Source organism: Arvicola amphibius, chromosome 5, assembly GCF_903992535.2.
Source record: "Arvicola amphibius chromosome 5, mArvAmp1.2, whole genome shotgun sequence".
NCBI lineage: Eukaryota > Metazoa > Chordata > Mammalia > Rodentia > Cricetidae > Arvicola > Arvicola amphibius.
The window spans coordinates 16,670,992-16,696,854 of NC_052051.1; the positions used below are offsets into that span (position 1 = coordinate 16,670,992).

Consider the following 25,863-nt stretch of genomic DNA (forward strand, 5'->3'; position numbering starts at 1 on the left):
ACAAGAGACAGGGACAGGAAACAGAAAACAAGACAGAATGAATATATATATATACACACACATGTATGTATATATACATGTATGTATATATAAAATATATATATAAAATGTATATATAAAATATTTTACATACAATGTTAATCTACATGCCATATGTAGATATGTGTCATATAAGTTATAAATATATAGTAAATAAAATATATTTGCAATGTATATTTTAAATATATGTATACATTGATAATATATATTGTGAACAAAACTTTATTTTAATTAATTATTTTATTTTATTTGCATGTGCCTCCATGCACAGGCATGCACATGTACCATGGCATACATGTGAAGATCAGAACATAGAGTAAGTACAGCTGAATCCCCAGATTATCAAGGGAACTAGGAAATTAATGCAGTCACCGAGAGTGCCCCAACCAGAAAAGCATGGAGAGTTGGGGCCCTACTAGTTTTTGAGTTTGGGATGGAAAGATGGTCCCATCAGAGCATCCTAAAGCTGCTAGCCACCTGTGGATAGATGTGCATGTGTAGACTCTGCTTCTGAAAACCCAAGTTATCAACACTTGGAGTTTCTCTCCCTGGGCTCACCCTGAGCCCAGCCAAGACTAGCCTCTCTCATTAAACACATGGTACCATTGCTGTCACTACTTCCTCATGCAAGGAATCACTCTCTCTCCAACACAGTTGCTAACTGTGTCAGGGATAATAAACTGTTCACTTTCTTAATAATGAATATGTGCCTCCTCTTTGTCCTGGTTTGCCTGTTCTAGAAGCATGGAAAAGTTTTTTAATTTAAATGTTGTGTGTGTGTGTGTGTGTGTGTGTGTGTGTGTGTGTGTGTACAGATGCTATGCTGCACATGTGGAGGTCAGGAGACAACTTTGGAGAGTTGCTTCTGTTTTCTGACCTACCTAAGGAAGGGGCTCTTGTTTTGCTGCTCCACGGCATACTCCTAGCTAACTGGCTGGTGAACCTCCTGCCTCTGCTTCCCAGGTTGCCATGAGAACGCTGGAAGATAGATGCCCATCACCACATTCACTCTTCATGTGGGCTGCAAGCATCAGACTTGGTTTGTGTGACTAGCACTGTTGCCTGCTGAGTCATCTAGCTAGCCCTTAGCAAAATATTTCTTAATGTAACTGGGCCATCTGTGTAATCTTGGGTTCAGAGCACTTACTTGAGCCTGGTGGATTCACCAGTGGGTTCACCACTAGAAACTCTGCCTTCCCCTTACCTAGTCTGCTAACTGACAGTATTTCAGCAGTAAGTGATAAGGCCCAATGTGCTCCTCTCTGGTCCATAACTAACCATTGGCTGGGTCATTTTTTTATAGGCCCATTGCCAGTATTGACAGCTCATATGAATTCATGAGTTCCATGGCAGAAAAATGTATTCTGCAGCCCTTCTTTTTTATCTTTGAGCTTTTGCATTCTTCTGCAATGATATCTGTGATAACCTTCTTAGGATGTGGTGTGAATACCTTGTTTAGGGCTAAGCCTTCAACCACCATTTATTCTCAGCACCCTGTCCAGCCACAAATTCTGCATTTGCTTATATTCACTGCAAAGATAGGCTTCTCTAATTTGGGCAAAAAGTGTCCTTTATAAGTATAAACATAGATGTATAGAAGGCAGTGTACTAGGCTTCCCCACTGGTGCCTAAGACCTCCTCAGTCACAATTACTTGACTGGATGTGAAGTACCAGGGATGGATTAACTCTTATGGAGTGAGCCTAAAATTCAAGCAGAGAGTTGTTGGTTACTCGTATATCATCCATACTATTATTGTACCAGTGAGCACATCTTGCCTGATGTGCTGGCAATGTAGTTCATAGAGTTCACAGCTGGGTAAAACCACTGGTGCCTTTACTCCCTGCAGCACCCTGTGTAGAACTGTTTGACATTGCCATGAAGAATGGGCAACAGGGAGGAGGCTTCCAGCTCAATGGTTGTATGATTTGTATGTATTTGCATTCAACTGTGGTACCTTCAGGAACAGAGTTTCCCAAATCAACAGCCACAGAGGTATCCCACACCTGAAACTGAAAAAGTTTGTTTAGTGGCCCATTGCTTCTGGGACTGACATTATCTATCCCTGGGAGGCATCTGTCAAGGAATTTTTTTATGTCATTTAAATTGGATTACAGGGTAACAAAGAGAACAAGTTTCTAGGTGGCTTTTCATATCCCCTTCATTTCGGCTAACCCCTCTCTACTCTCCCATCTCCCCATCTTCTATCCCTTACGCTGATTAAACCTTCCTACCTCCAGTAACTCCCTCCCCACCCACATTTTACCTATGTGCTACCGTCTCCCCTCCCTTTGGGTATTCTCCCACAACTGCCCTCTTTCTAAACTCTGGCAGATGGTGGGGGGGATATAGAAAATTTAATGGCACACTCTGGTTGTGTTAGACATGACTGTTCCATGGGTGTGTCAGTAGAAACCCCAGGGCTGTAGTTGTCTATACTGTACCAAGCAGCTCTGTAAGATGGGGCCTAGCTTGCCTCTCTTCTCCTCCCTGCTGCTGCTGCCCCTCTCCAGTGAGCTCCCTTAGTTACTGAATATAACATCTAAGTGCTTGCTTTTCACTTTGCCACACAGATTAACTACAAGGCTGTTGGCTCACTGGATCCAAACGCCGACCTGTCCAGCCAGAGGGGGAAAGTATTCAAACTCCGGAATGAAACCCACCACCTCTTTGTGGGTCTGTACCCAGGAACCACCTACTCCTTCACCATCAAGGCCAGCACAGCCAAGGGCTTTGGACCCCCTGTCACCACTCGGATCGCCACCAAGATCTCAGGTATCCCTTTTAGAAAGAGAAATGGGGTGGGTTGTACTCCTGTTTCCTGCAGCCTTTATAATTTCCTGGAGTAAAAAGAGACAGAATAGACAATCACTGGTAGCAATTGAACAATTTAGACAATGATGTCACTATTGGGTCAAAGAAAGTCCAATTGATAAACTTTCTGAAGTTCACCAAGTAACATGCCCTAGGGTGAAAGGGGGAGAGGGAGAGAGAGAGAGAGAGAGAGAATGTATGTGTATGTGAGAGAATGTGTGTGTGTGAGGGCACATAAAATGGTTTGTAAATTTGTTTTCCAAATAGAATACTTTCTAGTATGACAGCCACAGCACTGCCTCTCATGAAATACCAGATGGATGGATGGATGGATGGATGGATGGATGGATGGATGGATGGATGGATGATGGATGGATGACTAAGCTGTGCTAGCCCAAGACTGCAAACTGTCTCTACCTGTAGGGTGTACCACACCACCTGAGAGCATTAAAACAGAACCGCTGCAGAATGCTTATTTACAGCTTCCATATTTTGGAATATCTATTCAATCTGATCTGCATTCATATGTATTTTGCATGTGGTTTTACAGAACCATGTTTTTTTGTAGCTTAATGTTTCCACTTATCCTCATCCCATAAGTATTTCCCACACTGCTGCGTAGCTTTCATTATAATGTCTGTCAGCTGGATGGACGTAATTTAATTAAACAGTCCCTTGTGGTTGAATATATTTGGTGTTTCTACATTTTTATAAAATAGCGCTTCAATAAACATGTTACAAAATAAAGTTTAAATCGTTGATTGGGATTATAACTTCAGGATTAAATTCAGAAATTGAAAAAAAGCATTAAAAGAGATGTGGGTTTTAATAGCTCATAATACAAATGGCTAAATTACCCTTTCAAAGAATTAGATTTAGTCACACTCCTGTGGGGGGAGAGGGTCTTAGAAAAAAATGGAACAAATTCATCTTTGCTTTAATTTGCATCTAAATTTGTTTAAGGGGGTTGACTCTGTTTTTGCGTCTTTATTAAGTACTTATATATCCTGCACATTCCTTTTTCCTGCGTGGGAGAGGCGCTTTTTGATGATGCACATGCCTAATACCCCTTCAGACTGTTGCGTCTGGAGAGAAGCTGCAGGTGGGATGTCAAGGCCCCCCATGCCGAAGGCCTCTGATCCCACAGGGTTCTCACTCTCTACCTCTGTTCAGCCAGGCTGAGATCAAGGGGGCATGTTGAGAGGCATTTGGTATAGGAAGTCCTCAAGTCCAATTTCTCTCTCTTGCCCAGCTCCATCGATGCCTGAATACGATGCAGATACACCACTTAATGAAACAGAAACGACCATCACAGTGATGCTCAAACCTGCCCAGTCTCGGGGAGCCCCTGTCAGGTGAGGAGCTATCCTTTGTGGCTTTCTTCTGCTATACCTCATGCATCTCTAGGTGAATCACATGACTGGCAGTGTGCCTGAATGAGGTAAGCCAGAAGCCAGATTTTCCCCAAGGAAGATGGTCAGCAACTCTAAGCCCAGTTCAGAGGCAGACGCTGAGCCAGTGTCTTCTTTCCCCACAGTGAGCATCCATTCAGAGTGAACACCCTGGTAGGGACCTGAAAAGGTAAGGATAATTGTGGGTGGAAAATCTAGATACAGCAAGACACCCATCTCACTGCCATAACAGACAGACAGATATGTTCTCCAGATAATCTGCTCACAGAGTTCAAATATGAGACCAGGGGCTGGTTCAGTCCAGAGATATGAGATATTAAAAGTCCCACAGGGCTATGCCTTCAGGATCGTACTACTTATTTTAATGAGAATTTGTTGGGGCCCAAGAACTTCTCATTAACTTGTTGACTTGTGAAAGTTCCTAACTATCAGGATGGGCTGGCATTTATTTTAAACAAGATCTCCTTTGCACGAGGCAACAATATTGACTGCTGGTTTTGCTCAGAATGCTGGGTCTCAGGACCTCAGTCCATTGAAATGAGAAGAATGTTAGGCAGAACTTCCAGATTGGCTCAGTTCAGTCCACCAAGCCCGTACCAGATTTCTTATACACAATGGATGGGATGTGGGGACTGGAGACACGTCTTCATTAGTTTAAGTGCTTGGGCTATGGTATCACCTGGTGTTATGTTCAAAGGAAGCCAACCTGTAGTTAAAGAAACAGATACATGGCATAGGTACAATGCTGTGCAGTCTTAAGGGGAATCTTCACAGCAGCTTAGAAACACCCAGAGAAAACTCTCAAAGAAGGTGACACTTGGTTGTATAAGGTTTGGCTTCTTACAAGTGTCCAGTATGAACCAGGATGGCTTATTATATAAAGGAAGCAGTCATGCCTAGTTAAGTTTGCTTTAACCTAAGGAGCAGGGCAGAGCGATGAGAAGGAATCAGTGGGGCTGAGAGGTGCGGACTGACTTGAGGACCTTGGGGGATCTGTCAGGGATTGACTTTTAGCAGCTTTACCTCATTTTCTTTGGGGGCTATGAGACCAGCCTAGAAGGAGGCTCTTGAGATACATAGTCCCGGTCTTCATTTTCAACCCTCATTCAACTCTACCCAGAAATTATAGTGGTGGGGCCAACAGAACGAACCAACAAAAATGCAGAAGTTCTTGCCTGATCTGAAGCTGGGGCATGGCCCTCTTTACTGGGCTCAGGGGATACTGCCCTGCAGCAGGTTGGGATGATGCTCATGGGCCTCTTACCATAGGATGTCAGAACTGTCCTTCTTCTGATAATCCAAAGAAGATGCTGGCATTTCAAGCCAAGGTACTCATTCCCTGCTTTCCCTCCAACTGCTCTGGTACAGCGTCCTCATTTAATTTTCCATATCTACTGTGAGCTGGTGTCTTCATTTTCAGAGGAGGAAGCTGAGATGCAGAAACGAAGTAAAGGTCCTGTGAAGCTCCCCCTGCCCACACATACCCCAGTTTGAAGATATGGAAACAGACAAACAGAAGCTAATGAGTTGACTTAGACCATGAAACCAGTGGGCCAGGCTAGATAAGATGGAAGACCAGTTCGGACCCTTGCCCCACATTCATTTTACTGAACCACGCCATCTTGCTAGGAGGATGGTATGCATGACATAGTTTGCTGACATTTCCATCTTTAAAAATTAAAGGAAATGTCACTGCTCAAAGGGGAAATGGTTGGTGTCTAGAAATCTCTGGCTGCTTTCCTTCCCAAGGCCCCGGTTCACTGAGAGTGGGTGTACCCTCTGTCTCAGGAATTATTTTCAGAGCAGAGCTTGGACATTTGCCAAGGGGAGGAGGCCAAGCAACGACAAAGAGGGAAAGAGGGGGCCTTTCAGGACAACTGCCGCGAGAGCAGAAGCACTGCTATATATTTCAGTTGCAGCAACCCGATTCTTACCTGGGCACGAGCCTGGTCATGAGGGTGTGCATCTTGGAGGCAGCTGGACACAGCAAATATTTATTGAACATTTGCTATGGACCAGGAGGTGAGCTAAGCAATCTGGGAATAACATGAAGCAAGAAAGGCTCACTCTGCCTTCTTGAGTGAGGCTCATCATCTTGCAAGTGTGTCAAAGAACAGACATGGAAGTGAGACAACAAGCAAATTAGTAGAGAATTAAGTCACGAAACAAGTAGATGGTTGGGGTGAGCCGACTTTCTGACCGAGAGGAACTGTGGGCATGATGGAGAGGTGAGCTGCGTGTGGGCAAGCTGGCACTGAGCTGCTCTGTACACCGGGAATCAGGAGCAGGTAGGAAAAGTGACCTAGATGTCCTGAGACCCAAGGGCTTGCTTCAGGCGTCTGGCCAAAGATGCCTTGAATTACATTTTAAAGTAGAGAAGGTGTCCTAATGCCTGAGAGCATGGTTTGGTAAATGTAGTAGGCAGCAGTTTGTAACATGTTTCACATAGAGAGAAAAATGTAAGTGTTCCCAACACAGAAATGATGTTTCAGGAGCCCAGTTATCCTAAATCACTCGTGATATATGGTATTTTCAGGTATCGAATTATTACTTGTGCTCAGTAAATACAGATATTATATGTCAATCTAAAATTAACCATGTTTAAGGAAATAATTTGGTCTGGCAAGATGGCTCAGCAGGTAAAAGTGCTTGCCACCAAACCCAGTGCTATGAATTCAATTCCTGGGACCCACGTGGTGGATGAGAAGACCTGATGCATGCAGATTGTCTTCTAATCCTTAAACGTACACGTCCCTCCCCCACAAATCAACAAATATAAATGTATAAAAAGACATTACTATGATAATATTTTTACTTCTGTTGCATGGTATGACTCTAAGTATTCTTGTGGATGAATTGGTTGAGAACTAGCATCTCTATTTCAGAGAGAAATTGACATCTGTGATGTTAAATGAGAGGTTCCAGGTCCTGGTAGGGAAAACCAATTGTTTAGTTCATCTTATCACGGCTGTGACACAACACCAAAACAATTGAAAGGAGGAGGAGTTTCCTTGGGGTCACAGTTCCAGGGTATGGTCTGGCATGGCAGGAAGGTCCCCGGCTACAGGAGGCTGATTGGGGTTACATTGTATCCTCAGGCAGGAAGCACTGAGTGATTCTGTTGCCCGTTTCCTTTTCTCCTCTTCACTCAAGCCAAGACCACACCCTGTGGAACCAGCTGCCCACATTTGGGGATAGGTCTTTACACCTCAATGAATGCATTGTAGAAACCCCCTCCAGAGGCAGAGAATTGTCATCTGCTCATTCTAGATCCTGTCGGGTTGACAACTTATGTTGACTATCAGCTAGCTGAACATAGGACAGGCTCTGAGGTCATTACTGCCCCACTAGTTCGGTCTTCCACTTTTTCTGTGTCCAGGGTATCTGGAAGGACTTTTGAGAGAATGCTGTATAGTTAGACATTTTGCCAGCTGGGGGATGACTTTGAGGAGGGGGTCCTCTGACTCTGGATTGTATGGGCCCAACCTGGTCCTTCTGTGTATTTAAGTACTTGATTCTCAGATTCATACCTAAGCCTTGGCCCCCAGGTCTCTGAGCAGTCTTTTCTTCCTTCAACCCACAGTGCTTCACCGCTGGCAGAGCCAAATTCCAGCCTCCCACTCTTTGGAAGCCTCCCAAGTTTGACTCCTAGTAGGGCTGGGAATTCAGAGCGAGGAAGGGATCACTGAGGAGCCGACTGCATGAGGTTTCTGTACCCTCACCCTCCAGCCAAGCCACCTCGGCAGCTTGGCCTATTTTTCTAATACTCCACAATGGAGATTTATTGCTTTTGTATTGCTCTCCTCGGGCCTTCAAAGATTTATTGGTTTTTAAGTGACAGAATCCCAGAATTGCTTAAAAGATCAATCAAGTGGTGACTAGAATCTAATATTCAGCTCTGACTCGAACACGCTGAGCCTTCTTCCCCCACGCCCCACCTGTCATGCTGATGTATCTGTGGTAACCTTCATAAGAAAGTAACTTGGCCATGAATTAATCACCCATAATGCAGTTCCTGCAGTGAGAACGGGGGCTCTGTAACAAAATCTGTGGGAGATGATCCCTGGCTACAGCAGACTTCTTGCAAGTATCCTTTCCCATCTCTCCTGTCTTGTCCATTTTGTCCCCTGCATTGTCCCTTGATTTGCAGACCAGCCCTGGATGGAGACACTGCTTCTCCAGTCTGATTGTCCTGGTCAGCAAGCATACCCTCGCTGATATGTTTGTCAAGAGCATCTCTCTCAGGTCCATCCCCCACCACACTGCTGGAGTGGTCCCTGGGAAGCACAAATTGGATCAAGTGAGCTTCTCTGCTTAAAATTCTTAAATGGGTCACTAGTTTTCTATTGCATTAAGTTGAAGCTTCTTAGCATGAAATTCAAGGCCTGTCAGCATCTGCCCTTAACCTTCTTCCCAGTTTCATTTAAATTCACTCTGTCCCTTCACCAGGTTTTACTCAGCAGTGATCCGTGTCATCCCTTAGTGGGTCTTCCCTGCACGTTTAAATATGTTATGCATGAATTTATAAGCTTTCTTTGTTTTGAATTTTTGTTTGTAATTTTATTGTTTTGGATTCTTTGTTTTGGCCCCAGTATACTTGAAGGCTTGGTACTATTGGGTCCTCTTCACATGGGATAATGCCAAGCCCATAGTTGGTGCAAACAGACAAACAAAAACACAAAGGGAAAAGAAAACCCAACAAGTAGTTGCTAAAGTATGCATTTATTAAATTCAGCAAATATGTCACGCCAACCTTGTCAATTCCAGATGTTAAGGCTGTGGGCATTTTCTTCAGCTACCTTCTATCCCACAACAGATTGTTATAAGATAGATCTTTCTCTAACAATAACAATTCCCTTCTTTGTGAACTGTCTGGTAGGATCTCCGCTGACCACACGTGACTGTCAAGCACTTGACACATTCCTGCCATAACAGAGGAGCTAACTTATTTTATGGTGGTCACTTTTGATCAGTGTGATATTTCAACATAGGGGCAGCACACACTAAAAAATGCCAACCTTCCTTTATCTACCCTTTACATGAACTTCCAAACTCTAGCTACCATTGTTCTGTATTCACGCAAACTTTGCTTGGTGTCTAGAAAAGAGAGAGACAGCATTTGTTCTGTGGCTTTTTGTGTTTGGCTTATTTCATTTGGCACAAATTTCTTTGGATTTATTCATTTTCCTGCAGATGATGGGATTTCATCTTTATTTATGGCTGACTAGTTCTCTGTTGGGTAGATATACTGCATTTTCTTTATCCACTCATTGGCTATTGGGCATCTAGGCTGATTCTGTGTCATTCCCATTGGCAATGTATACTGTCATGGGGTAGCTGGATCATAAACTGAAGCTGACTTTTTTTCCCCCTATGAGTTTCTTTTACTTCACATCCATGCTAGCATTATATTTCATTTGATTTTGATAACAGCCTTTTTAAATAGAGTGAAATGATACCTCCCTGTCGTTTTGATTTGTATTTCCCTGGTGGATAATGATACCAAGCTTTCTAAGCATGTTATCAACCATTCGTCTGTCTTCTTTTGAGGACATAGTGACTACCTCTGATTTGGAATATTACAGGTGTATAAGGGCAAACAAGTGTGAAAAAGATACAAGTGATGATGAGGGTATGTGTGCGTGGCTCGGGGTTTCCATGACAACTAAGTTAAGTGCATAGGCATCCAGCATGAGCCTCATGGATGTGGAAGCTGGTTGACTTCCTGGAGGTAGTGCTGCCTAACTGAGATCTATAGAATGAAGTATTTTGAAAAAATTTTTAATTTTTAATTCCTTTTATATGCCCCTCCCACACCTCCTCCCACTCCACCCACCTCCCTCCCCAACCCACCCCCCCATCTGCTCTGTAGAAAGGGTAAGGCTTCCATGGGAAGTCAACAAAGCCTGGCACATTAAGTTGAGGCAAGACCAAGCCCCTCCCCCTACATCAAGGCTGAGTAAGGCATCCCACCATAGGGAATGGGCTCCAAATATCTAGCTCATGCACCAGGGATAGATCCTGGTCCCACTGCCAGGGGCTCCTCAAACAAACCAAGACACACAACTGTCTCCCACATGCAGAGGGCCTAGTTCGGTCCCATGCAGACTCACCAGCTGTAGGTCTAGGGTTCCTGAGTTCCTACAAGCTTGGTTCAGCTGTCTCTGTAGATTTCCCCATCATGATCCTGTCCACCCACTTGCTCATATAATCCCCCCTCCCTCTCTTCAACTGGACTCCTGGAGCTCTGCCTGGTGCTTGGCTGTAGACCTCTGCATCTGCTTCCATACTGGACAAAATCTCTATGATGACAGTAAGGACACTCACCAATCTGATTACAGGCGAAGACCAATTCAGGCAACCTCTGCACTTTTGCTAGGAGTCTTGCTTAGCTGGGTCATCCTGTGGATTGCTGGGAATTTCCCTAGCACCAGGTTTCTCCCTAACTAATGGCTCCCTCTATCGAGGTATCTTTTTTTTTGGTTTTTTTTCGAGACAGGGTTTCTCTGTGGCTTTGGAGCCTGTCCTGGAACTAGCTCTTGTAGATCAGGCTGGTCTCGAACTCACAGAGATCCGCCTGCCTCTGCCTCCCGAGTGCTGGGATTAAAGGCGTGCGCCACCACCGCCCGGCAACTGTATTCTTTTATATACTGCCTGGCCCATAAGTTTCAGCCTCTTACTCACATCTTGACTAACCAATTTCTAATAATCTGTGTAACACCACAAAGTGGTGTCTTACCGGGAAAGATTCAGCATGTCTGACCTGGTGGCCGGCTTCATCGCATCTCGCTCCCTGAGGAGAGGCATGGCAGTCTGCCCCAGAGAGGAGAGGCGGGGCAACTGTCTGAGCCATCTACCTCACTTCCTTTTTCCTGTTCTGTCTACTCCACCCACCTAAGGGCTGCCCAAGGCAGTTTCTTTATTAAAACAGAAGACCCTCCCACATCAGTCTTCCTTGTTACCCAGCTTCTCTGGGACTGTGGTTTGTGATCTGGTTTTCCTTTGCTTAACATCTAGTATCCACTTATGAGTACTTAATGGAGGAGGGAGTTTGTGAGTGAGAGGAATTAGCAAGAGTCAGGGCAGAGAAGATGCACAGGGGTTCTAGGAGCCATAAGTAGTTCAGTGAGCAAGAACATAGACAAGGTAAGAAGAAGGGGGTGGAGCAGGAAGGCCTTTGACTTGGGTTTAGACTTTGTCAAGGCCTGTGGGAAGGATATTTGGCAGATGCCCACATTTGGTCCTCTGTGTCATTGGTAGCTGTTCATGCCACTATGCAGGTGTGTCATTCGTTACCTTTCCAGCATCCAGGCCAGCTGCCACAGCCCAGACTGTCTGGCCTCCATCATGAATGCAGGCTGCACTATCTCTTCCAGTGATGCAGTCTGCGTCGCCACTGTTTTGTAGGGACTTGTGTGTGAGTGTGCTAGTGACTGCGGCTGCTTGAGTCCAGGAGCTAGATCCTGCAACCCAGCTAAAACCTTAGAGCCATATGTTCTTCCCTCTACATCTGCCTCCCCAGTTGAACACAGTAGGACAGAATCAGATTCAGCTTTATTATTCAGTAGCTTCACTGGGTAGTTCTGGACCAGCTACCTGATTCTGTGAGCCTCAAGTTGATAAGTGGAAGCATATACATACATACATACATACATACATAATCACAGTCAGCTTTGAAAGTCAACTAACACGGGTTTAGGGTGACTGTCAGTTTCTAGGGATTTTCTAGTCATACTGTTGAAGGAACTGATGCCCCCCACCCCAGTGCTAGGTGGTCACAAGCAAGTTTATCTCCAAGCTCATGTCTGTATGCTGTGTGTGTCCAGACACTCCGGTGAGTTTGGTAACAATGTAAATGGTCTGGGAACTCAATATACTCAAGAACTGGATGGGACCTAATAGGCAGTGTGCAGGTATCCTGGGTATTTCTCAGGGGCCATCTACAAAGTTAGTTAGGACTTGTGACATGTTATTATGGCTTCTGGAGGCCTGGCATTGCTCCAGCCTGTAGGATCAGATGTACAAGACTGAACAGCAGAAGTCAATGTATCTTGCCAATGCCTTCCAAAGGTCACGGCAAGTTATGTTTATTTCCTGATGAGAATCCTCAGGTCTTGACAGGAGCTTCTAGTTACGACTGCACATTCTGAAATGCACAGTGATTAGTTACAGTACAAATTAGAGACCCAGCCAAGAAACTTTACTGGGAAGAAAAGCAAACTATTGCCAAATTTCCTCCAGGATTCCTTTAATAATGGCAAAGCCCCGAGTGGGAGCACACAGAACAACCACAGAAGGGCTTTGCTGGTCTGTGGAACTGCAGCGAGCAAAATTGGAATCATTATCATCTGATTCTCAGACACCAGCATATGATTGTGTCCAATTAGGAAGAAGAAATGAAAATTTGGAGGATTTATTAGCATGAGGGAGCCTGAGGAGTTTGCAAGTCCCAGTTCACATGGAGACAGAAGAGAAACAGCAATTGCAATCATTCTCTGAGCCTTGTTTGTTTTGCTCAGTCCCCACAGTTCTCTGGGTCACCTTTGCTGGGGCCTAGCTATGAGGAGTTCTGTGTGCCCCACTTTTCAGGGACCATGTGGTGGAGATGAGAGGGATTTCCTATAACCTGCGAGACGATTTAGCTCTGTAAGTAACTAACCCGGCTAGTATCCATGCCCAAAACATGCTGGGAGTGCATCACATGGGATTAGAGAATATGAGGAGCCAGATACAAGAAGCAATGAAAATAATTCCAGAATAATAGGATGCGTGCTGTTACAGTTTTCTTCCCAAAGCCTAAATATGGCACTAAAGGAACATACTGCTTTCATTAAAGAGATATGGAACTTCCTGGACACTCCCAAGGAGACAAGGGTCAGTCCTGTATACAAGTACAGAGCTACAGGCAGACAGATAAAGTCAGTCTTGCTGCAAAAGCAAATAAACAAAAAGGCAAAGTGTGTGAGGCTGTGGATGTGCTGATTCGCTTCACTATGGTAACCTTTTTTGCATCTCTCATCTATCTTATTATCTCTGTATCTGCCATCTATCTCAAGCTCCATGCACAGCTTCGATATACATAATAAAGTCTATCTGCTTAAGGAAAGAAAGATTGTGCAGGGAAACACCAGGGAAGAACGGTGAGGCTTCCATAGTTTAGTCAGGCATGCATTCACTTCAGCTCACCTTAGGTGCCTGCAGCACTCCCTTTAGAAACCATCCCACCCACCTCCAACCTCACTTGCAGCCCAGCAATGCAGCTTACCAAGAACTAGCCCTGCTGTTGGGATTTGGGATTATATCACTCAGGCTCAAACCAAGGAGGAAAACAGGTGTTTGGAGAAGAATATTTTAAATGGAGCAGTCGACGGAACATGAAGAGTGAGAATGTTCTATTTTGGACTGTCTGCCATCTGCGGAGATGCAGAGCGGGGCTGTTATTGCCACGCGGGAGAGGAAAGTGTGGTTGCCATGTTCACCTCCTACCACAGCGGCTATTTCAACTCTAGAAGTCTGTGGTGCTGGAGAGGCATCTGACAGAGGTTTGCATTTGGAAAGTCCAGCATCTATGTGGCATCCGAAGACAGAGGGGAGAGTGTCCTCATTCAAGGAGAGCACAGAGATGAGTGGCAAGACAGAGCTCTGGGACACGCTACAAAAGGACCGCTCAGATTATGGAGGACAGGCTTGTGAAGGAGAAGAAGAAAGAAACCCAGATTGATATGATTCTGTTTTAACTTCTCTGTAAAACAAGAAAGTTGAGTAGTAATTATGGGGTAGCAGCAGAGGAAATGGGCAAGACCTTTACTTGAACCTCTGATAGAAAATAAGAAAGAGGGCAAGAAAGATGACTCAGTGGTGAGTGTAGACTGTTCATGCAAAGAACTGGAGTTTGAGTGCCAGCACCCTTATCAGGCCGGTCATAACTGATCGTAACTCCAAATCCAGAGGGAGCTGACACCTCTGCCGTTCATGAGCACCTGCACTCATATGCTGCTACCCCCACACAGACATATGATACACTTGCATATAATTTTTTAAAAAATCAAAAGGAAATTAAAAATGACACATAAGTTTACCTAGGACAATAGGAAAAGGAAGATAATGCTGTTAACCAAAGTGCTCAACCTGAACCATCTTGGCCAAGCTTGCTTTAAAAATAATATGACAGTAGGGGCCCAGGAGCTAAGAGCTCTTGCTGCCCTCATGGAGAGTCAGTGTTCATTGCAAAGCACCCACGCTGGTCTCTGCCCCCTGTGGAGAGTCAGTGTTCAGTTTACAACATCCACACTGGGTTGCTGCCCTTGTGGAGAATCAGTGTTCAGTTTACAGCATCCACATTGAGTAGCTCACAACTGCTTGTAGCTCCAGCTCCTGGAGATCCAGCACCCTCTTCTGGACTCCACAAGCACACCATGAAACTGTACAAACACACAAGGCACACACATGAAATATAAAAATATGTTGTAAAAAGTATAAAGGTAGATGTGTGTGCATTTAGAAGAGACTCTGAGGGCTGGCAGGCCACACTGTTGTCAAAGAATCTGTGTAAAGCGAAGAGATGGGCTAAAAGGGCAGCTAGAAAAACCATATTGAGTGAGGTAACCCAGACCCAGAAAGGCAATTATCACATGTACTCACTCATAAGTAGTTTTTAAACATAAAGCAAAGAAAACCAGCCTACAAATCACAATCCCACAGAACCTAGACAACAATGAGGACCCTAAGAGAGACTTACATAGATCTAATCTACATGGGAAGTAGAAAAAGACAAGATCTCCTGAGTAAATTGGGAGCATGGGGACCTTGAGAGAGGGTTGAAGGGTAGGGGAGAGGCAGAGAGGGGAGCAGAGAAAACTGTAGAGCTCAATAAGAATGAAAAAAGGGCAGGAAATAACTGTCCTTGAATAAGATGCTAAGAAGGCAGGCCATAATAATAAAAAACCCTGTAGAACAACATGGTTATAAGATACCGGATGACTAGAACAACTGTACAAATATGTATGGTCCTGTACTCAAAGTGAAGGTCTCCAAAGTCGGGTATGTCAGGGAACAATAGACTGCACAAAGTGTGGGAGGGTTGCCTAAGTAGATACAGTCTTATGATGCTTACCCTCCGCAACAGGGGAGCGCATGCAACCTCTGCAAGAGCAGCAGTGATTGCAAGATACCTTCCCCACAATGTCCTCTTTCTCCCACTATTATTCCCCGCTGGCTTCTACTTCTTGTACTGTTCTGAGCCCCAGGACAGTGTGTACCACTCTGTGTCTCAGCTTTTGAGCATCTGATAACCAGTGGCTCACAGGCTCTCTGTCTGCAACTGCCAGAAGGTCAGACTTCGAAGTGCACCTCCATCTATACATTTCCATATCATGATCTATTGGTGTTTTTCTGAGCACATGGAGTTGTGCAGCCATAGTATCCAAGGAGGCTTGTTCTTTTGCAAAAGCAATGTCTGCTTCATCTGCCTGGAGCTGCTCAGAGAGCTGCTCCTCACAGTAGCAGTAAGAGAAATGATTCTGAAAACCCTGGAGTTTTGGCAGTAAAAGAAGAGCATAAAGGGCCGGACAGAGGTGGCACACCTCTTTAATCCCAGCACTCGGGAGGCAGAGGCAGATCTCTGAGTTCGAGGCCAGCCTGGTCTGCAAAGCCACTTCCAGAACAGGCTCCAAAGCTACTTAGAGAGACCCTGTCCCCCAAAAACAAACAAAAACCAGAATAGCATAAAGATATAATGAATACAGCCTATGTGGCTAGGAAAAAGAATTTATGCTTGCCCCAACCCTTACCATGCTACCCACCCTTTTCTGGCCTGGCTACAGCTGCTTAGATTTTCCTGTTTGGCTAGTGTGTTTCCACTTAGGTACTGACTCTGGAAGAAATTTTTAAAAGTTTACAAACATATAAAGAAAGTATCAATTTTAAGAACAAACAAGATAAGAAAGATTTGAGATCATGACTTTAGACATGAATTATCTAATACTGTAGCCACTTCCTGTATGTGGCTATTTAAATTAAATATATGAGATCCCCGAACACCACCAGCTCAGTAAATTCTTTTATGTTTCTGAAGAAATGAGCATCCTCAAAGGAAGATGTCCAGGGCTGTTCTTGGGGATTGGGATCTCGCTGTTTTTCTGCTCAGTAATCCTCAACGTGTGGTCTCCTGAACACAGGAAGGCTAAGGTACTTCTGGTACAGCCTTTGTACTCCTGTGGAGAGAAAGACTGTGAGGTTGTAATTGGATTATCTCGGTATTATAGGTCCCCTTTAAAGACCCAGAAATGCCATCTGGCAACAATAATAACTTGGAGAATGAACTATGTACATGGCCATCATAGCTTTAAGGAATTTGTAAGATGTATGATTTGTTGGTGTTGGTGTTTGTTTTCTTAGTCAAGGGCAGGAACATGACTTCTTTAAGAAAAATTGACAATCCTTTAGTAAAGGAAAAAAATTAAAAATATTTGATTGATCATCTAGCACTGATGTCCACAAAGCATAAGCTCACTGGTACACAACTTCATCTCACTATTCAGCATCCCCCATGGGACATCAGGGAGCTGACCATTAAGATGCTTTCCTGCAAAAGTTATTGGCTTATCATAGGCTTATATGGCTCTTCCTTGCTTCCTCTGGCAATAAATATATTTTCAATTTAAAAAATAAATTAAATATATGAAATAAAATATTAGTTGTATTCGCCACATTTAAAGTATCCAGTGTCCATGGGTAGCTATTGGATACAATGTTGCACACTATTTCCATCATAGTAGAAAATGGTATCTTCTGCTGTGCTGGACCCTACAAGGGTTGATGGAAAGAGGTCCTGGTTTCAAGGAGACCATTGATGCAGGTATTTGAGAGTAGAGAAAATCTAGAGATCCTTCCATGAGAGAGGAACAGGATGATGGGTACTTAAATACAGGTATAGAACAAGAAGTACCTGGAGAAAAAATGAGCCCTGGCATCGGGTGACTTGCTCCTGAGACCTTGGCCTGATGAACGAGAGCTCCAGAATTTCACTCTGTCATCTTCCCCAGGGATAACAACTACCTGGGGATGCTGTTACATGGTTACTTCCCATATGACTCAGAATTCTGCAGAACATACAGTTACTGGAGAGCTAGTCTACCTGCAGATGCCTGGCCAGGTCCAGGGATGAAAAGATGGTATCCAAGAATCTGCCGTTAGAATACACTCCCAGGTGACACTGGTCGTGCTGGTCCATGCTAGAGAACTAGGGATTTGGCCAATAGGAGGCTCAGGTGAAGCAAGGAGCCTATGGCACCTGTACAGATAATCAGGAAGTTCTCTATGGTGCTGATATTTGCTCCTGGGCCTGTAGTAGGAAGCAGTTGTTTTATATTCTATAGGGATACCGCCCTTGCTAATTGTGCAGATTTTAGAGTCCCGTGTCTCTTCGGCGGTGTGTTTCAGCATTCAGATAACAGTGTTAAGCTCATAAGTGCTGATCCAGAATCTCTGTCAATGTATTCCTTTATTCCTGTCCATACGGGGGCTAAAAACACACCCCTATTTTCTGATGATGACAATGACTGGTGTCTGAAATAATTCATGTTGTGCTGGTGCATGCTGATGGTGTATCTGAATATATTGCTTCTATGCAGATGTTGGGGCGTAGGTAGAAGATGGATGTGGGGTAAAACTGAACATCAGACTCTGAACAAATCTGTATTCTTTTGTAGATGTCTGGAGCAGCCTGGGAGAAACAAACCCATTTCGAACTTTCACTCTATAAAAAGTTCTATATTTTCTTAGATCAGACAAAATATATTGAGTGCCAAAATGCTGTGGCAGTATGGGTGCGTCACTCAGCTGGGTTGGAGTCTGTACGCATTGTCCCCCCGGGCCAGTTTTGATTATGTTCTTTTTCTTTTTATTGCAGTCAGCAAATCTGAATTTGCTATTGTGGGGAGAGCAGGAAGATGAGGGGAGAAAAGAAGGTTTTTAACCTTCAGAAAGTTCAGAGGTTCCGTCTGAATAAGCACAAAACTTTCAGCATGCCTCGGAATTCCTTGAATTGGCAGAACTGCTCAGCATCCCAAGAGAACTACCTTGCATGCAGGGATCCAGGCCCTGCTTTGTGGCCAAAAGGCAGAGCTGAGATTATGAGTGGGAGAGTCAGAGAAAGTGGGAAGAGAAATGGATACGGGGGAGAGGGCTCAGTACCAATCAATCTAGGACAAGTGTTAGATTATGGTTCAGTTTCTTCATTTCAAAGTCATTTGCTTCCCACAGCTCGCAGGTAACATCTCCTGTGCCAGGACACCCTGTTCCTGCTTAATTGAATTTAGTTCCCAAGGATAATTGCTAAAACAGTTCCCAGTAGTGCAATGTTTGTAAAGTCACGGAAGGACGGAAGGAGTGGAAGGAGCGGAACGACTGGGATACATATGTATCCACATGGGCCAGATGTTTGAAGACAATGTGTGGTCTGTGACAACCCCACGTGCCCCAAATCAAGGGACTTCTCTTTGGCCTCTACAGCTTACAAGTGGCTCCATTAAAATTGGCACTGTCTCCCCATCAGGGACCTGTGGAGCTGAGTGTGAAAGGAAACAATCACTTCCACTCAGGTTTGGAGCAATGTGTTTCCCAGGCTTAATTATAGCACAGGTATATAAATTACAGAAACATGTTAATGCTCCCATGATTAAAATTATAGAGTGCCTAATTGAAAAAGCATAAACTGAATTGAAGAATTCCTAATTATAGTTTGCTTTGAGGTGTTAATTTCCTCCATAACGAATGCATAATTTCTTGGAGCCTAAAAGGGTGGCCTCTGCATTGGCACCTAGGCTCCAGGAGGATGGGAAAGAGCTCGCATTGCTCATAGCACAAGAAGTTAACTCGGGAGGTTTGGCTAGGCTCTAGACCCCAGGAGAACCTTGTTAAGGAGCTTGGAAAGGATATTAAGCTGGTGGAGACCTTATGCCAAAGCTCTACCTGGCAGGACCAGGGCAGATGAGGAGCCTTAGGGTAAGAAACGTTTCTGTCTCCTAATCTTCACCTTGTTCCTGTTGCTTTTGGTGAAAGTTTGTGTCTTCATGTCTTAGTCTGGGATTCTCAGTATTACCTGGGAATTCATTAAAAATCAAAATCTTGGCAGAGGGGAGCAAGCAGATGGCTCAGCTGGTAAAGTGCTTGTTGTACAAGCAGGAGGTCCTGAGTTCAGATCCCTAGCACCAACATTAAAAGACAGATGTGATGACACACTCCTGTAACCCCAGTGATGTGGAGGCAGAGGAAGAAGGGTCCGTGGAGTGTGATGACCAGTTAATCTAGAGGAATCCCTGAAAGAATATGACTCAAAAGGAGAGAGAGAAATGACGAGAAGGAGGGAGGAAGAGGAGAGGGAGAGGGTGAGAACATAAAAGTGACAGCAGAAGACATCCGGTGTGTTGACCTCTGGCTTCTGTAGAAATGTGCACAGACATATGCACATATACCCATGAACATGTACATACATATGTACACACACACACACACACACACACACACACACACACACACATTGCCAGTGTTCAAGTCTCACCAAAACCTACTGACCTACTAAATCAGAAATCCTGAAGGTGAATCTGGAATTTAGTAAGACTTCCAGAATATACTATAATGTACACTGGAATTTGAGATCCAGATTCAGGAGCAAGTCATAGACACTTAGCCATACATGGGTGAGTTCTCTTGGGTACCTGCTCTGGATAGGAACATGTTGATAATGTCCAAGACATCCTTCTGTTTTACCTTTATAACCATGCTGCGAAGTAGTAAAAAGGTGTCCCCCATCTGATGTCTTTAGGTGTTGAGGGAAATATAGAACCACACAGGTTCCAATGTAACATGAAGTGAGAATTTCCAAGTACTGTCACGTAGTTTGCTAACATAAATGTCTTTACTGATGGTTTGGAGAATGTGCCACAGCAAGAATGAAAAAGACTTGGCAAACACTAAATCTAACTATACACAGGGAAGGCTCCTAAATCCTCTTATCTTTGTTATCAGTGGCATCAGCTATGGTGATGCATTCTCTCTGAGCAGTGATGTGAAATACAAGTAACATAGCTCAAAAAGAAGTGAAGGGCGTGGTCAATCAGCAGTTGTGAATAACCAGACTAGCTTTAATATATGATATTCAGCTTTAATAAAGGAAAGAAAAAGGGAACTTACAAAAGCCAAGGTTCCAGCGAGGAGGGCAGGAAAACAAAGAGAACGCGGGCCGCAAACCCGCAAGATTTTATAAGTAAATATTAGCCTAAGGGGGACACGCTTTACAAACAAAGTGATTGGCTGGGCTTCCCCTTCATCTCCCCCTTTTGTCTAAATAAGACAGAACCAAACCAAATACAACTATATACAATAGGAACAAATAATAAATATAAAATTACAAACAACAAACAATATTAAGCAAGAAACATATAACAAAAGTTTTACTAAGCATTCTATTTCAAGGAGTCTAAATAATGTAGAGGGTAACTACAGTTATCTAATCTTCAACCCCATCAAAGATCTGAGAAGGGAAGAAATATTACTTAAGCAACCAGGAAGCATAAACGAGAAACTTTCAAAATGTGCAACAAATGACAGAGACAACTGACTACCTGGGCAATCACCCAAAGTCTCGTTTGCAATGTTAAGTCAACCAATTTTGGCTAAGGCCTAACATAACTGACATACCATTATCAAAGGCAAGGAACTATTTTTTAGAACTATCCTACCCTGTCTTGGCAAGATAAGACAATCCTGTTTTATCCATTTATGGATATTCTGTATCTTTGTCAGTAGTCCAGGTATGGGCTTTTCTTTGCCCAAAGGCCAGTTCTGCCAAGAAGAAGACAAGCTCCCAGTGGAGTGTCTTTGGTGCTCAACGTTCTCTTGGGAGTAGAGCAGTGTTGTCAGGAGTGATTGTGTCTCATAAGTTCAAAACTCTAGGTTAGATTAAAGGCCATTTTCTACAGCTCTTCGAAGAGGTCAAAGATTATACTATCTATATTAAATATAATTTCTATGTATCTAAAAACCCTGAATATCCTAAATATAAATGACAAACATATATGACTATTGATTTATAATTCTCGATACCTATCTAACTTGAAGACTAAGGAATAAACAACTGTGCAATAAATGAGGACAGTGTTCTCCAAATGTAAACAATGTCATTACATAAATAATATCAGAGGTAGAAATGTACATTGCAATATGTAAATATCTCAATATAACAATTGTTTTAAACAGAGGTAGAAGCATACTCTTATACAATAAATAGAGGTAGAAGCATACTCACATACAATGTTCAATATATTAATATACAAGAATCAGCATCAATACAATTTTCTAAAAACAATAACTCACAAATACCAATCATCCCATCAAACCAGTTAATCCCCCCCCCCTTTTGGGGGGGCTTCCCTTTCAAAGAAGCTTTAAATTTGGGGGTTAAAAAAATCCCTGTACACAGTGACCCCAGCAGCAAGGAATCATCTCTTCAGAGACTCAAAGTGCAGAGAACTTAGTGTAAAAAACACTATGAATTCTTAGCTGGGATCATCCTTGTGAATTTCTGGACATTTCTCTGGCACCAGGTTTCTCCCTAACCCCATAATGGCTCCCTCTATCAAGATACCTCTTTCCTTGCTTTCCTTCTCTATCCCACCCCCAACTCAACCATCTTGTTTCCTCATGTTCTTCTGCCCCTCCTCTTCACCTCTCCCCTCCATGCTCCCAATTTACTCAGGAGATCTTATCTATTTCTCCTTCCCAGGGGCAACCATGCATGTCTCTCTTAGGGACCTCCTTGTTACCTACCTCTCAGGGGTTGTGGATTATAGCCTGATTATCCTTTTCCATATGTCTAATATCCACTTATGAGTGAGTACTACCATGTTTGTCTTTCTGGGTATGGGTTACCTCACTCAGAATGTTTTTTTCTAGTTCTATACTTTTGCCTGCAAATTTCAAGATGTCATTGTTTTTTTATGGCTGAGTAATACTCCATTGTGTAATTGTGCCACATTTTCTTTATCGATTCTTCTGTTGAGGGGCATCTAGGTTGTTTCCAGGAGTTGGCTATTATGAATAATGCTGCTATGAACATAGTTGAGCAAATGTTCTTGTGGTATGAATGTGCCACTTTGGGGTATATGCCCAATAACGGTATTGCTGGATCTGGAGGTAGACTGACTCCCAGTTTTCTGAGAAACAACCATACTTATTTCCAAAGTAGCTGTACAAGTTTGCACTTCCACCAACATTTATGGAGGAGTGTTCCCCTTACTCCACATTATCTCTAGCATAAGCTGTCACCACTGTTTTTGATCTTAATTATTCTAACAGGTGTAAGTTGGTATCTCTGAGTTGTTTTGAGCTGCATTTTCCTGATGATTAGAATGCTGAACAATTCTTTAAGTGTATTTCAGCTATTTGAGATTCCTCTGTTGAAAATTCTCTGTTTAGATCTATATCCCATTTTCAATTGGATTATTTGGCATTTTGATGTCTGGTTTGAGTTCTTCATTTATTTTGGAGATCAGCTGTCTGTCATATGTGGGGTTGGTTAAGATTTTCTTTTCCCATTCTGTAGGCTGCCACTTTATCTTACAGACTATGTCCTTTGACTTACAGAAGCTTCTCAGATTCAGGAGGTCCCATTTATTAACTGTTCTCAGTGGCTGTGTTATTGCTATTATATTTAGGAAGTACTCTCCTGTGCCAATGCATTCAAGGCTACTTCCCACTTTCTGTTCTATCAGGTTCATTGTAATGGGATTTATGTTGAGGTCTTTGATCCACTTGGAATTGAATTTTGTGCATGACAATAGATATGAATTTATTGGCATCTTCTACATGTCAATATCCAGTTCCAGTTATCTCAGCACCAACCATTTGCTGAAGATGCTTTCTTTTTTCCATTGTTCAATTTTGACTTCTTTGTCAAAAATCAGGTGTTCACAGGTATGTGGATTAGTGAAGAGGGTGCCTGAGCTGGTCTTCCCCTGTAATCAGATTGATGACCCCCATAATTGTCATCATAGACCTTCATCCAGTAACTGTTGGAAGCAGACTCAAAGATCCGCAGCTAAGCACTTGTCCAAGTTCTGGGAGTCCAGTCAAAGAGAGGGAGGAGGGATATATGAGCAAAGGGGTCAAGATCATGATGGGGAAAACCACAGATACAGCTGACTCAAACTAGTGGGAGCTCATTGACTCTGGACTGATAGCTGAGGAACCTGCATAGGACCGAACTAGGCCCTCTGAAAATAGGTGGCAGTTCTATAGCTAGGGAAGTCTGTGGGGCAGGACCAGGACTTTTCCCTAGTGCATAAACTGGCTTTTTGGACCCCATTCCTTATGGAAGGATACCTTGCTCAGTCTAGATACACGGGGTGGGGGACCTTGGTCCTTCCTCAACTTGATATGGTAGACTTTGTAGACTCTCCATGGGAGGCCATACCCTTTCTGAGGAATGGATGGGGAGTTGAGTAGGGGGAGCAGGAGGAGGGAAGGGGGAAACTATTGTTGGTATGTAAAATTAAAAAAAAATATTTTAAATAAAAAAGCACTATGTAGACATGTTAATTCTACTGGCTCTGTCAAGCTTCTTTAACCTGTTTAAATACACAACAGACACTGTGTGTGTGTGGCAGCGTTGGGGGGGTTATTAGCCAATGTGTAGCCATCTGAAACAATAAAATTTTATGGCTGACTTATAACATTGTTTCAGGTATTTGCATAATTTTTAGCAATTCCCATATAGTTGAAAATTTGGGTCATTTCCAGTTATTTGTTGTTATAAATAACTCAGTTATAATGGGTTTATTCATGTTTTTATTTTGATATTTTACCTTTAAGTAGGAAAAAATCCCCACGAATAGAATTACTAAAATGAATAAAATGAAACAACAAGGAACAACATGTCTATTCTTACATGCAAGTACCGGGTCTGTTCATTTGCGTTAACCTTTTCATTCTTTGATTTAAAAATTCAAGCTAATACGTACACGTAATTAGAAAATCAAATAGATGAAATCGTTCTCTGCCCCATGATTTACAAACCCTCCCTTTCCTGCCCCATAGGTGACTACATTTTAGTTCTTATTTATTTTTTCCAGGAATTGGTATATCACTATACAATGTCCCATTTTAAGATTATTGATTTGATTACAGATATTTATCTATTTACCTCCTGCTTTGATAGATGAGAATTCATCTGTCCTAAATCCTTTAATATCTCTCTCCCTTCCATTTTCCCAGTGAAGTTATTCCCTTGCTTTTTAAATATAACTACATACATAATAGCTAATTTTGTAATTCCATCAAAGCAGGTCACTTCAGAGCCAAGTGGTATACTATTTTTAATATAGCATCATGTAATTTACTTAAAGCTTACTAAATGCCAGGAGGTAAGTCATTTACATATCTCACCTCCCTCAGTTAATTCTTATCATAACTCTATAAAATAAGAGCTGAGAGGGAAATTGGAGAAATGCTTCAGTTGAAAAAACCAAAAAACCCTTGCCTTGCAAGTAAGAGGAATGAAATTCTGGCACATGGTACTATGTTAGAGCTGGGTGTGCTTGGTGTGACCAGCCTAGAGTTAAACAAATGGAAGGGAGAGAGGGGAAGTTTCTGAGCTCAATTTCAAACCATGAGCTCTGGGTTTAGTGGGAGACAGCTTTTAATATAAAACATGGAGAATAATTGGGGAAGACACAATATCAACCTTGGGACTTCAGATGCTCATACACACTTGTGCGTACACACACGCATGTGCGCACACACACACACACAAATTGAGAAAGAGAGAGAGATAACTATATATGCATACAGAAAGAACACCCCTCCTATTTTACAGTTGCTGGAGGGAGACTCTGAAATACAGAAAGGTTAATTAATTTCTCCAAGACTGTGCAGCTGGTGTAAAACGTGATAGCCCATCGCACACTTGCTAGCCTTTACCACCGTGTTACACTCCCTCTGACCACCCTTACACTCTTGTGTAGTGGAAACTTTTAACTCATTGTGAGCTGTACAATTATATGTTGTCTTCGGTGATATCTAATTAAACTAGTCAGACTATTTCTCTACCAATAGAGATGGTCATTTCAGTGTGTTTGATTTTAGCTAATCTGTATGTAACCCCCTAAAATTTAAATGAATGCTTTTTTTTTTTTTAAAAAAAAAAAAGGTCATTTAGTTATATTTTCTAGAAAACTGTGGACCATTTAATTTGCATCTGCGCATAATTTCACTCGGATTTCCTCTAAAGAAAATTGTATCCTGATGTCTTTCCTGATGTCTTTCCTCGTGAGCTTCCCTTCTCATTCATAACACCCAGCTCATCAGGATACCATTTTTGATCTGGGGGAATGGGGATCTTTCCCAAATGTTCCCCCTTATTTCTGTTACTTCCAGAGTTATAGTTTTCCTACTTGCATTGACTGATCATGTTGAAAGGGCTTGTCACAAAACCAGTAAACTGAGTAGCAATACCAAAGGTAAGGTGAGGAAAGTTGATAGACAGCAGACATTCTGTTTTGAGAAGTGGAAGTATCCAAATTCTCGAAATAAGAAGTCCCCTC

At 42.9% G+C, this 25,863-nt stretch overlaps 1 protein-coding gene across 1 annotated transcript in view; it reads left to right on the forward strand.

Annotated features, from left to right (window-relative positions):
- The window catches only part of Ptprt (protein tyrosine phosphatase receptor type T), a 784,117-nt gene that overhangs the window by 505,838 nt on the left and 252,416 nt on the right, over positions 1 to 25,863 (forward strand). Inside the window, exons 10-11 of the mRNA XM_042055120.1 lie at positions 2,612 to 2,813; positions 4,105 to 4,207. Coding sequence (XP_041911054.1) covers positions 2,612 to 2,813; positions 4,105 to 4,207 — 305 coding nt within the window. The remainder of the gene's footprint in view (positions 1 to 2,611; positions 2,814 to 4,104; positions 4,208 to 25,863) is intronic.